This window comes from Corvus cornix, chromosome 4, assembly GCF_000738735.6.
Source record: "Corvus cornix cornix isolate S_Up_H32 chromosome 4, ASM73873v5, whole genome shotgun sequence".
NCBI classification, from domain to species: domain Eukaryota; kingdom Metazoa; phylum Chordata; class Aves; order Passeriformes; family Corvidae; genus Corvus; species Corvus cornix.
Window position 1 is genome coordinate 70,360,549 of NC_046334.1, and position 13,040 is coordinate 70,373,588.

Below are 13,040 nucleotides of genomic sequence, written 5' to 3' on the forward strand. Positions count from 1 at the left end.
CACCTCCCTGGGCAGCCCCTTCCAGTGTCTAACCACCCCTTCAGCCAGAAATTCTTCCTAAATTTCTTTCCTGAAAAAGCAATTCCTTGTTTTTTCCTGTCATAGCCTCACATGCCCGAAGGATTTGGTTTTCTCCTCAGATTCCACTTTGCAACAGATCTGGCTGCTGGGAAATCAGCTCTGGCTCCTTGAGGTTGAGCTCTGAGTGACTGAAGCTGGACAAAGTTTTTCTCTCTCTTTAATCAAGTGTGCTGCACTCTCCTCCCGCAGCCCAGCTCTCTCTCAACTCTGTAACAGCAAGGAAAAGGATAAAATGGGAGAAAAACAGCAATAAATTCAACACATCACCATCCTTTCCAGCTCTCCAGCAGCCAGGAAGGCATCCACCTCCACACTACAGCAGGGAATCAGCACAGCTCAGCTGAGCTCGGAAAGAACCAAAGTTGGTGCCTCCTCTGCAGACATTTAACTTGGGACGCACTGACTCACCCTCTGGAGGGGGATTCTTCCCTCTCCCTGTCCCTTTTCCTCCCCTCTGTAACTCATTTATCAACACGACTCCCACCCCACACACACAAAGAGGGAAGGGAGGCTTCACATGGGGCAGCAGATGCCAAAGACATCCCTCACTCCTCACACGAAGCCCTGGCCAGCAGCCAGCCAGATGGAGAGATGGAATGCAGGGAGATAAGGCAGTGGCTAAACACCCATCGCCTTCACCCTGAAAACTTTTATTTTTGGAAACTGTTTAGACATTTTTTAACTATGCTGATGGCTGCATTGTGTTCACTTGACATTAAAGAAGAACATGATTTATCTCTCTGAGGAAGTAAAGAAAGGTTTTTTCTCGTTCCAGATGGCAGTTTCCACATGATCCAGACAAAACCTTGGGAGTCACTAACATCTGGATTTACTGACACACATCTGCACAGTCCAGGGGCTGCCTGGATGGGGGCGAGTGCTCCTGTTACACCGGAGAACACACAATTAAAGCGTAAGGCAACAAAAGAATATCCTGAGTTGGGAGGGACCCACAAGATCATCAAATCCCACCCCTGGTCCTGCATGGGACATCCCAAGAATCCCACCCTGTGCCTGAGAGCGATGTCCAAACACTCCATGAGGTCTGTCAGCCCTGGGGCCGTGACCACACTGACCACAGTGCTGTCAGCTCTGCCCTAACCAGACCTTTTTGTTCAGGATTGTACCACAAAGGCAGAGGAAATTCTCCATATAAACACCATTTGTGTAATGTGTTTCTAACTTATTTCAACGTGTTTTCCTCCTACTCCACATTTTGTAGGAAGAGAAAAAAACCCTATTTTTGTAATGTTGCATAAAAGAGTTTAAAGTTACCAAGTGAAGCGTCCAGGAAGTACCACAGCACCCAGTCTTTTTATTACAACATTTATTTTAGTATAGAAGGCACTTACAATACAGAAAGAAAGAAAAAAATGAAACCAGAAACAAACATGATAGGCACCAAAAGTGAAATTAGAATTGAAATGACAGAGAAACAGTTTACCAGACCAAAGGAGCACCCTTCCCTGTTAACAATACAGCACATGGAAATGAAGCTATTGATGATTAACATTTTTAACAGTTAGAGCTTTTTATTTTTTTTTTTTTAATAGAAAAGATAAAAGGCTGTTCTACAGTGAACTGAAATAAAACAGAACCCCTCCACACACCTGCAGGAGGATTTAGGAGGTGGTGGTGGTCAGGCAGGGCTCCCTCAGGTCGGGCACTGCAGCAGGTCCTGGTACATCTCGATGAGCCGAGCAGCCTCCCTCTGCCCAGAGAGCACAGCACCGTGGGTCGTGGAGTAATACTTCCTGTGAGTGGCCTCCCCCGAAAACATCACCTGCATGGGCTGCAGGGCACAGCAGAAGGGGCACAGATCAGCAGAACTTACTGGGAAGCAGGTGGGAGGCTGAAAGGAGACAAACTTTCTGTGCCCTCCCACACAGGATGGTTTGGGTTGGAAGGGACCGGAAAGATCATCCAGTTCCATGGACAGGGACACCTTCCACTAGACCAGGTTGCTCCAAGCCCCGTCCAACCTGGCCTGGAACACTTCCAGGGATGGGGCATCCACCTGTTCTCAAAACCCCCACAAGGTGCACCACAAGATAACTATTTCCAAAAACCTTGAACAACCCTGCACGAGGCACAGAGCACCTGATCCGTACCATCTCCTCCCTCTGCTCCCCTAAATTACACTTCAGCCTTTTAGGCATTAAGGGAATTTTTCTTCTGGACAGCAACTTCAGAAGGATAAGAGTCATGTCTCAAAACCCAGAGGGTGAGACACAGAGTTGTATCTCTTATACCAGTAGTGAGGTGCTTGCTAGAAATGCAACTCAGATTTGAGGCAGGAATTTCTGGGAGGATTTACCTGGGGACTACACAGAAAGGTTCCTAAAGCTCCTGCTGGGTTTTCTTAAGTAGATTTCTGCACTGAATAAAATTATTTCTGCTGGGGCCAGGCTCTGGTGGAGGAAATGGACTGGGCAGCTGCTTGGAGGCTGCATTTTCATCAGCCTTTGGATATGGACACATAACCCTGAGTGATGGGGTGAGTTCGGCTGTGTAACCATCTCCATGTGTGCTCCAGCTCTCCCTGCTAAACTCAAAAAGCAAAGGCAGTGTCTGGAGAGAAAATTCATCATCCCCTGCCAAAGAGTGGGCCTCTCTCAGCCTGTACTGCCAGCACAGAAAGATTTCCTAGCATGCACCTCTGACACATTCAGACCTAGACATCAGCAGGGTCATAATAATAATAATGATCTTTAAAACAGATTAACACATGCTTTTCCTGAGGAATTCTGAACTGGACAATAAGGCTGATGGTCATTAAATGCAGACATCACAATTCCAGAAGTCACATGCATGTGCAGCTCTTGATAAATTCAGGGAGAGATGCAGGAATCCTGAGATGCTGGCATTCCATTTAAAGGGGTAAAAACCTACACACATCATTTGTCCAGAGAGGCATCATTTGTCCAAAAAAAAAATGGGAAAACACACTACTGGAGGCCAAAGCAGGGATTTTCTCTTTCAGCCTCCCCTCCCCAAAAGCCTGCTGCCCAGTGTCACGTCAGTTTTACTGCCACAGACCTCATGTGGGCCATACTCACAGGAGTTTTGGAGCTCTCGGCATAAGGCAGTGGTTTCGCGAGTTTCTCTACATCGGCCCCACTGGACCCAACCTGGGTGTAGGAGTAGGATCCACGGAAGTAGGGATTGCTGCCCCAGGAGGACCGCAGGATCCGGCGAGGTTTCGGAATGTTTGGATTCCCTGGGTGGAAAGCAGAAGACAAAAGGTCAGACTGTGTCCAAGAGGGAAGAGGGCACTGACTGAGCAAGGTGTGGGTGACAGGGATTCCATCTGATTTATTCAACATCTATCCTAGCAGAGCCCTCAGGCTGCAGTGAAGAGCCCCGAAACCAGATCTCTCTTCCATTTTTGAGTTCTAACTATTTATATAACAGAAATTGCCTCTCTTTTCATCTCAGCTCTTCTGTTTTCCAGGAATGTGTTGGGAGTCCCCATTCCTGGAGGTGCCCAAGCCATGACTGGACCAGGCACTCAGTGCCCTGGTCAGCTTGACAAGGTGAGGATTGGGTCAGAGGCTGGACTCCATGATCTTGGAGGCCTTTTCCTACTTAAATGATTCTGTGATTCATTTTGGAAAGGATCATTAAAATGTTCACGTTCCTGAAAAACTGGGGAGCTTCAGGGGACCCTGGACACAGTCTGGTTGAAAATACAAAACATCTTCTGGGCTCATTTGCAGCGGGGAGCCCGGTGGTAATCAAGCATATGACTGATCTCACCAAAATTTAGGTATTAAATTGAGTGCCCAGTCTAAACTGGATGTTTAGGTAGCCTTGCGAGAGAGATGTGCCTCCAAAGAGGAAAGGAATTATGTTAGGAGGCAAATCTTTGTTATGTGGGGGCATTGAAAAACCTGTGAGAAAGTTCTCAAAACCTGTATTAACTTGTTCCAACAGCTGCCCATCCAGTTGCCCCCCAAATCAAGCTAAAATCCAGAAGACTCTATTTATTTAATGCGCAAGGCATGGAAAGAAGGCTTTTGAGGCTACAAGCAGGATTTCTAGATCACTGTAGAATTTCCATTTCTAAGAGGATGTAGGACTTAGAGGCGAAGAATGCACCCGTGACAGGGTCATCATCAGCCACTGTCCCCATCCCAAAGAGCCCAGGAGAACAGCATCCAGGACTGCAGCCCACCAGCTGGTGGCACAAGAGCCTCAGGTACAAACAGGCAGAGTCACACTTCGGAGATCCTCCTGCTAGGCTGGTTTTGGACCCATCTCAGTGTCACTGCTCTTGTTAAAGAGTCCTGTGATCATATCTGCCATGGCAGGAAAGGAGCAGGAGGAAGGACATGGAGAATTCCAGTGAAGAGAAATTCCCTCTGCAGGAGCCCAGACCCACCCTTGAGGCAACATCACATATCCAGGCAAGGTTCAGCTACTTGGGTTGAGTCTAAGTCTTCCTGGGTTGAGCCTAAATCTTCCACAGCAAGGGGACTGGAACTCGATGATCTTGAAGGTCCCTTCCAACCCAAACCATTCTATGGTTCTTCATGGAAAGGGCTGTCCAGCCCTGGCACAGCTGCCCAGGGCAGTGTTGGGAGTCCCCATCCCTGGAGGGATTTAAAAGCCGTGTGGATGTGGCACTTGGGGATGTGGGTCAGTGGTGGCCTGGGCAGTGCTGGGGAAGTGGTTGGGACTGATGATCTTAAAGGGCTTTTTGAACCTAAATGATTCTGTGATCCCAAGACACTGACAGGCAAGAAGTAGGAGTTTTGGGATACAACTGTGCCTGCTTCAGACCCTGACTCTGTGACAACTCAAGATGTTCAGCCTGCTATGAGACAACCCAAATTCCCCCCCTTTCTTCATCCCAGCTTACAGAGGGAGACACCCAAATGTAAACATGGCTTAGGCACTGCATTATTTAGTTCTCATAAACTATTACTTAGCTGTACTGTGCCATCAATCCCTTAAAATCAAGAGCAGGTCCTGGTTTAGCTTCTGCTTTGTGAGTATCCTGTCAGCCAGAGCTAGGGAATACAGGGCTGGAACAGAGCAGAGGCTCCTGGATGGCCCGCCCAGAGTACACTGTGACCACTTTATAACCAGGCCCCAGATCAAAATATGGCACAGACTAGCAAATAAATATATCCCACAAACAAAACACATCCTATAAAGCAATGTTGTTTCAGGAGTAAGAGCTTTGCATAACAAAGGCCTCTAAAATATGTTCCTGCAAGGCTCTTCAAAGCAGGAATGCTGGAAGTGGAAAGCCCAAGGGAGTCTGAGAACAGGGAGCTCTCAGATGTGTCAAAGAAATAAGTTACTGTGTTTTATTTTTGAGGGCTGTGGGAAAGCCCAGAAGAACACAGGGTGGAAGCTGTCAGACAACACTCCCCAAGCAGGGCCAAGGCAGCCACACATCCCACTGTACCACACAAAAACAGCCCACGAGGGGTTTTTTAAAAAAAGGAGTCTCTGCAGCAGCCTGGTGGTGCCTCTTCTGCAGCTGGTGCATGTCTCCATATCCACATCCATTCCCACGAGCTCCTTTCAGGGTCTGCAGCACATCAGCCACATTAGCAGGACCCAAGTGTCCACTGTGCAGCAATTGTGCCCCTGCATTCTGCATGTCTGCACCTTTTAATGCAAGCAGCTGTTCCTAAGAGGAGAATCAGGAGACCTGGAGGGGGATTTTGGTTGAAGACCAGACAGGAGCATGTAGCACAAGCTCTGATTCTGAGCTGCTTCTTGAAGACAGAAACTACAAAGACTGAGAGCCACAGTCCTTCAAGGAACATGGACTTTAACTGGACTTTCTCAATCTGCTCTTAAACAGAGTAAACATGCCTTTGTCTACAGACAAAAGTAACAACACAGATGTGGAAACTTCTCGGTTTCCAACATCCAAAGAGAGATTAAATGACTAAAAAAAGGATCTTGGCCTTCACTAAAACAGGAGGGCATTTATCTTCATGCCACAGATTTCCACTTGTGAAGCTATGGAAGACAACTCCCTGTGCCTCACACAATCCCGTTTTTATTCAGCTCCTGGGAGGTGTGGCTACAGAGGCTTATTGGTTATGGGGCTGATGAAATTATCATAAAATCAACTCACCCATCTAAATTAAGGCACCCAAATTTATTTGCCTACCTGAGAGCAGGGATCTAAGATTCCATCAAGGGACATCTGTGGCACTGCCCCCACACTAGTGACTACAACCACCAGAGTGGGTACCCAGACACCCACATGGGGCTGGGAGATGTGATGCAGAACCTAAAACAGATCTGTTCCCCTGCAGAGAAATACCTGGAGGTCAGAGAGGACCACTCAGGGCATCTCCAGCTGCAGCCTGGCAGGCTCCAGTGATCCCTTCAGCTGGGAGCCTCTGGCTTCTAACTCTGGGAGCTTATCCAACAAAGAAGGCAGAGCAAGGCTCCTAATTGCTCTGAGGTAGTCAATTTAATCAGATTTGGAGGACACTGCTTTTCACCATCCAGTTGTGAAAAGCAGTAATTGCTGATGGCTCTTAGGTTAGAACAATCCTCAGAGCTTTACACAGCAAAGCTAGATAATCCCCAACACCGACCTGCGAGGGAAATTCAAGGTCAGTTCTCAGACAGATTCTCAGTGTGAGTCTAAAAGAATGGGTTTAACTTAAAACTGGTATAGCACACTCTGAAGCCAAAGGAAAGGCCACCATGAGCAACAGACTGGGAAAACACAGTGAAAGATGGGAACCCACCTGTAATGCATGAATTCTTTCTCAGAAGAATAAGAGCATGGGGCATTTCATACCCAGAACATGAAAGCCATAAAAGGCAGAGTGAACATTAGAAGGCCCCAAGTATCTGTTTCATTACTGACTATAAGGCTCCCTCTAATCTCAGTAGAGAAAAGCTGCTTCAGAAGATGTCACAGAGCACCAAGTGAGGTGTGGAAGATCTGAGCTGCCTTATGGAAGATCCAGGCTTTCCACAGAGGTCAGGATCCTGGCAGGACTAGTCTTCTAACTTGGGTGGTTGACTTGTGTGAGCTTGAGTGGTGGGAAAGGCTTTAAAAGCTGGGTTGGGTGGTGCTAATTGGACCAGAGGAGTGCGGCCGTGCTCAGAAGCGGCTGTAGGTGTATCATGGGCAGCTGCTCTAATCCCCTCTCACACTCCCCCTGGAACAGATCAGCAGAGAAGACAGGAGGTGCATGGAGAGCTGAGCACACTTCTGTTATTTCAGCCAGCCTGGCACCTGGCCCAGGTCAGCCCTGAGGTGTTGCTCCTTCTGGGAACCTCTAGGGAAAACGGGAGCAACAGTAACAGGATATAAACCCAGCTCCCTTAGCCAGGGAATCCTGCAAGATCTGTGAAAACGTCTTCTACAGACGAGATTTTTAGGGGCAGAAAGTAGAACAGGTCATGTTGGGTAATGGGTGCTCCAAGAACAGGTTTTCCTTTCACGCTTTTGAGCAGCTGTGAGGCCACTTCTCAGCTGATACACAAAATGCTCATTGCAGGGCAAGGCCCTGGTAAATCCAGTCTGGAATTCTTCAGGGAGAGATAACCTGGGATTAGCTCTGTGGAAGAGCCTGATGGACAGCGACCAGGTGCAGCATCAGCTGGAACAGCAACTGCAGCACAGACCCACGGCCCAGAGCCAACACATTTCCATGCTGGGAGGAGGAGAGGAACATCCAACACACACAAACAGTAACTGTGAAGAAGCCCAAGAAAGAAGAGGGAGAGCAAATTCCAATGTGCCAAACTACAACAGACCCAAAGAGCCAAATTCCTGCTGATGAATGGAAGTGTTTTGTTTTGTTTTGTTTTTTTTTTAAAAAGAGGTCTTAAGCATGAAAAGCTGCAACGAACAAGGTTGTCTGGGAGATGTCAGCACTGGAACAACTTGGTGTTAGAGAGAAGAGCCTCCTGTTATGCCTGTGGAGAGCAGCAGCTCCCTGCTGAGGTCAGGCAAAAGACGGCACACAGAGACTGATGTGACACGGGACACCCAACACCCCTGAACACGAACAGCTCAGGAGGCACAGCGGAAATAAGGATGCATGTTTGGGCACTGAATCAGAGCTTTTGAATCCAGTGTCTCCACCCTACAGTTCCTGGAGAGAGTGGTAAAACCTAAAACCTCCTTTGGCTGTAGCAGTTATGCAGGAAGTTCTCAGATTCCAGGGCCCTTTCAGGAAAAGGTTCTTCTCCCAGAGGCGCTGGAACAGGCTCCCCAAGGAATGGGCACAGCACCAAGCCTGTCTGAGCTCAGTAAGTGTTTGGACAATGCTCTGAGAGGCACAAAGGGATTGTTGGGGTGTCCTGTGCAGGGCCAGGAGCTGGACATGATGATCCTGATGGGTCCCTTCCATCTCAGGACATTCTGTGATTCTGTGGTTCTCTGGATCTCCACATTGTTGATAGCCAATGGTCAGTAAGGACAGGAGAAAGCTGCACTTGTGAAGGCAAATTTCCCCAGTTAGCTGGAGGTCCATGGACAAGAGGCAAGGCTGAAAACCCAGTGAGTGTTGAGACTGGGCTAACACGAGCTAGCAGGAAGATATAAATCATTTAATCACAGAAGTCGTCTCTAGAATGGCATAAACCACATCCAATCTTGGAGGATGCTGCTCTTACAACTGCTCATAATCCTGTGTAAATTCAAAACCTTTTTTCAAAACTGCTAAAAAGTCCACCACTATTTCTTTCAGTGTTATTACCTTACACCTGCATTTGCACAGTGTCTCCCATCAGACGCTATCACAGACCTCTGCAGATACAAAAATCACTTTTCTTGGGAAGGTGTGACCTCTAGAGAAGTGACTGTGGACAAACTAAAGCCCAGCACTCAAGTATTATTAAGTGATTTCATTTGGATTTTCTCGGTGTAATACATCTAAGATTTGCCTCATTCCTGCTGCCTTTAAAGTGATGTGTAATCAGAGAATATGAAGTCCAGTAAGGTTTCAGTGCTGCACCCAGAAAATGGGAACTCTTAAGATCAAAGGATTTTTTGAAATTTAGGCCGTTGAGATTTCCATAGAGCTGATATTGAATGGAAGTCAGGGGTGTGATTCAAACACATCTCACCTGATCTGAACAGGTTCAACTTCTGAAGGGGCCGTGCTGCTTTCCAGAGCTGAGATCAGCCCTCAGAGCCCGACAGCTTCAGCTGCTGAAGAGTTATTTGTGATTCAATAAAGCATAGGATGTGGAATCCTCCAGCACTTCTGCCCACCACTTCCTGAGCTGGTTTATCAGCCCCTCTGTATAAATAGCTCTCAGGCACACCCAAGCAGGAGCTACGCTGGAAGCACATGCACATTCAAAGGGACACAAAATGCCAAAGGACTAAAAATGACTTTAAAGCATTTCCTTCCTCGTGGTTATTCAACCCCCAGCCCCACGCTCCCTCTCCCACCAGAGCACAGCTGACCTGTAAATTTACGTAGCATTTCGGTGCAGGTTTCTGCCACAGTTTCATCATCACACTTCTCCATAATCAAAGCCTCTTCTCCACAGATCCAGCCACTGAGGACGTGGCCGTACCTCTCAGGTGGGTACAGCACATCAAAGCTGCAGATCTTCTTGTACCACAGCTCCTCAGGGTAAGTCAAGCTCTCGCTCTCTGCCTCATCTTCCCAGACAAACTGGATGCTGTTGCATTCAGAGCTCCAGAAAGGCTCTTCGAACTCCAGGAAGATCTTGTCAGTGGTATTGATTCCTAATTTCTCAATGGCCATCACCTTCTCCTCAGGCAGGCGGGGATGGAACAGGCTCTCGTGGCGCTTCTTCAAGACTCCCAGGGACACAGTCACAATGACGTGGTCAGCTGGGATGAACTCACAGTCCTCGCACTCTACGAAGACATTGGAGCCCTTGTTCTCCTCGGGGAGGTCACTGTTGTGGTCAGCCACCCTCTCAATCTCCTTGCTGACCGACTGGTTCCAGTGGATGCACTTGACCGGCTTGCGGAGCTGAATGACAGACTTGGGAATGGAGCGGGCCAGAATCTCCACGATTTTAATGAAACCACAAGGAATGACGTGATGAGCCCCGGGGATTTCGGTCCATTCCCCAAATTCACTCAGCGAGACTTCATCCATGCTGTGGGAGCTGCTCTCACAACTCTCTACCTAAGGAAAAGCAACACAAAAGCAACATTGCCACAGAGCAACTCCTTTAGTCACAGCATAGCTCTGCAAGGGCACAGAGGAGCTGCAGGAGAGTGCTGAATCCCACTCAGAAACCAGGTTAGTTTTGCTAGTAAAGAAGTACTTGGCCCTAGGATCTGACAAAAAACAATCCTTAGCCTTTCTTGCAGCAATAGAAACCATTTTGTCTTGGTAATGAGTTTGGGTTTCCTCAGCAACAGCTGCACCATTCGGAGTTCAGAGACCAGAGGGCTGGAGCCCCTCTGCTCTGGAGACAAGCTGAGAGCTGGGACTGTTCAGTCTGGAGAAGAGAAGGCTCTGGGAAGACCTCCTGACACCTTTCAGTACCTAAAGGTGCTACAGAAGAGCTAGAGAGTGTGGAAATACAGGCAGCAACAAGAGAGGGACTTTGGACAAGGGCCTGGAGTGACGGGAGAAAGAATTATGGCTTTAAACTGAGGGTTGAATTAAATTAAATATGAGGAAGGAATTCTTTTCTGTGAAGGCGGTGAGGCCCTGGCACAGGTTGCCCAGAGAAGCTGTGGCTGCCCCACCCCTGGAAGTGTCTTCAAGGCTGGACAGGACTTGGAACAACCTGGTCTAGTGGAAGGTGTCCCTGCCCATGGCAGGGGATGGAACTGGATGTTCTTTAAGGTCCCTTCCAGCCCAAACCATTCTGTGATTCTATGAATTCCCTGCAGGATTATGCCTTTGCTTCTGCACAATTCTGGGTTACAGTTCTGTTTTCTATCCTTTAAAACCCCCTCAGTGGCCAGGGACCTGCTCCCTGGTGCTCCTACAGCAGGACCTGGAGCTGCATTAATCAGATGCTCATTCCAATGCTAATAAATGTTGTCACTAGGAGCCACAAAAAACTTTTGGCAGCTATTTCTGCTGTCAGCAGCTTTCAGCATGCTGTCAAACAGTCAGCAATCAGCCAGCTAACAATCTGCCAGAGGTGAGAGGACCCGGCCCAGGAGGAACTGAAAGAGACGGGGAAAGGGAAATGCCAAGATGTGAGCCACGTGTGTTTGATGTGATTACCAAAGCTTTAGATCCATTAACCTGTTGGTTAATGTTTGTAGGAGCATTAGGCATAGCCGTAGCTCCTAACAATCCCTGGAACAAAGGCAGGATGTTTGGCCTGTCTTGTGATAAGCTTCTAATGATAATCCTGATGCACGGGACACAGTGATCTTAAAATCTTCACATCACTGGAGTCAGATCCCTCGCATACTGTAATTCTCTACGCATTTTAAGGAATATTACAATTCCTTACCTCACCCTTTGACCTATTTTCCAGGCCTTTCCACACTTTAATGACTGTGTTTGGAAGCCTGACAAGCCTAGATCCTCTCCCTGTGGAGCACTCTGGTGCAGGGCAGGAATCTCTGCTGGGATAAAGCAAACAAGTCAGGGTTGTACCAGCAGTTCCCAGGCTGCTCCTGTGACTGCAGGGACAAACAGGTGCCTTCCCTGTCCTGGTCACTGCTTGATGGCGCCAGTGGAGAATGAGTGAAGACCGATCCTTGGACTGTGCTGTGGTTCATCCCATCCAAGCACTTCACAGTGCTCCCCCAGGGTCACACAACACAAACCCTGCACCCCAGGGCACGCAGCAGGATCCTCATCCTGCCTGGATCCTCCAACAGGACACTCCTCATTATGACGTTAAACACTGGTGGCTGTTTGATTCTTTCAACCATGAAGGAAAAAGCCAGGGGGAGAAACAAGCAACTACCAAAACTCTAACCCAAGACAGGTTAATCCCCACTCTGTCATCTGATAGTCTTAAGTATGAGAAGCTTTGTTGTTCTCAGGTATTTGCATGAGAAGGGATTTGCAGGACTTGCAGAAACAGCTCTGACTGTGGCAGCCTGGAGCAACCACAGGAGAAGCCACCAGGAAACCCAGAGCTGTATCCAATGACTTAACCCTGTCTGCATGGGTGCTGTTACGTGGGTAACACAATAAATAACTGGGCTTTACATGGCAGCTGTGGAGACACTCTGTGATACAAGGTTTTGGGTGAGGATGCTGAGGTATCAGGCTCAGGACACCAGGGTTCAAACCTCAACTTTATCTCAAATCTCCTGTGAGACTCTTTATTCCTCTTTGGTTTAGCTTTCCACCTGAAAACAGGGAACACATGACAAAGTGCTGCTTGCCTCCCCTGCCTCATTTCAGAAGCTTTTAAGTCATTCTAATTGAAATAGAAATGGCTGATACACTTTGCTCGTCGAGTGCTTGATGCAGCATTAAGTCCTCATCCCACAGAGAACTCATTTAGCCAAGGCACCAAGGAGATAAAAAGAACTATTGAAGCCGTGTGGAAAGATGGTTTTATACAATCTATCTTGGGTTTTATTGCTTTACCTTCAAAATGCTTTCTGGGGATTTCTTCAGCAAATTACTAGAATCATAAGTTACATTTCTTCTGGTCTCTGAGAGGTAAAAATCACTCAGGCAGGATCAGGGGGTGCAGGTGTAAGTCACAAGATAAGACACTACTAGAAGAACCTGACAGTAGAGTAGCTTCAGGTAAAAAAACACTAAATCACACCAGAAAATTTAATAAGGCCTAGGAAAGCCTCTTCTATTAAGAAAACTGGGATTTTAAGGTAAGAAAAAAAAAAAGTAAAGGAATTACTCTTTGCAGCCCATTGTCTTTGGATCTGCCTCAGGAGGGAAAGTCGTCGATATAAACACAAACTACAAGAGAGCACAGAAAACAATTTCCAGGGCAGGGCAGGGCTCAGCCAGGTGCCTGAGGTTCAGGATTTGTTTGCTCCTAGTTTAAACAAAAATAAACCACCCCAAAGATGT

General features: G+C 47.7%; 1 protein-coding gene across 1 annotated transcript in view; it reads right to left on the minus strand.

Annotated features, from left to right (window-relative positions):
- Positions 1–1,391: 1,391 nt before the first annotated feature.
- The window catches only part of SMOX (spermine oxidase), a 49,802-nt gene continuing 38,153 nt past the window's right edge, over positions 1,392–13,040 (minus strand). Inside the window, exons 5-7 of the mRNA XM_039551087.1 lie at positions 9,497–10,196; positions 3,141–3,301; positions 1,392–1,873 (exon numbers count right to left, since the gene is read on the minus strand). Coding sequence (XP_039407021.1) covers positions 1,736–1,873; positions 3,141–3,301; positions 9,497–10,196 — 999 coding nt within the window. The 3' untranslated portion in view covers positions 1,392–1,735. The remainder of the gene's footprint in view (positions 1,874–3,140; positions 3,302–9,496; positions 10,197–13,040) is intronic.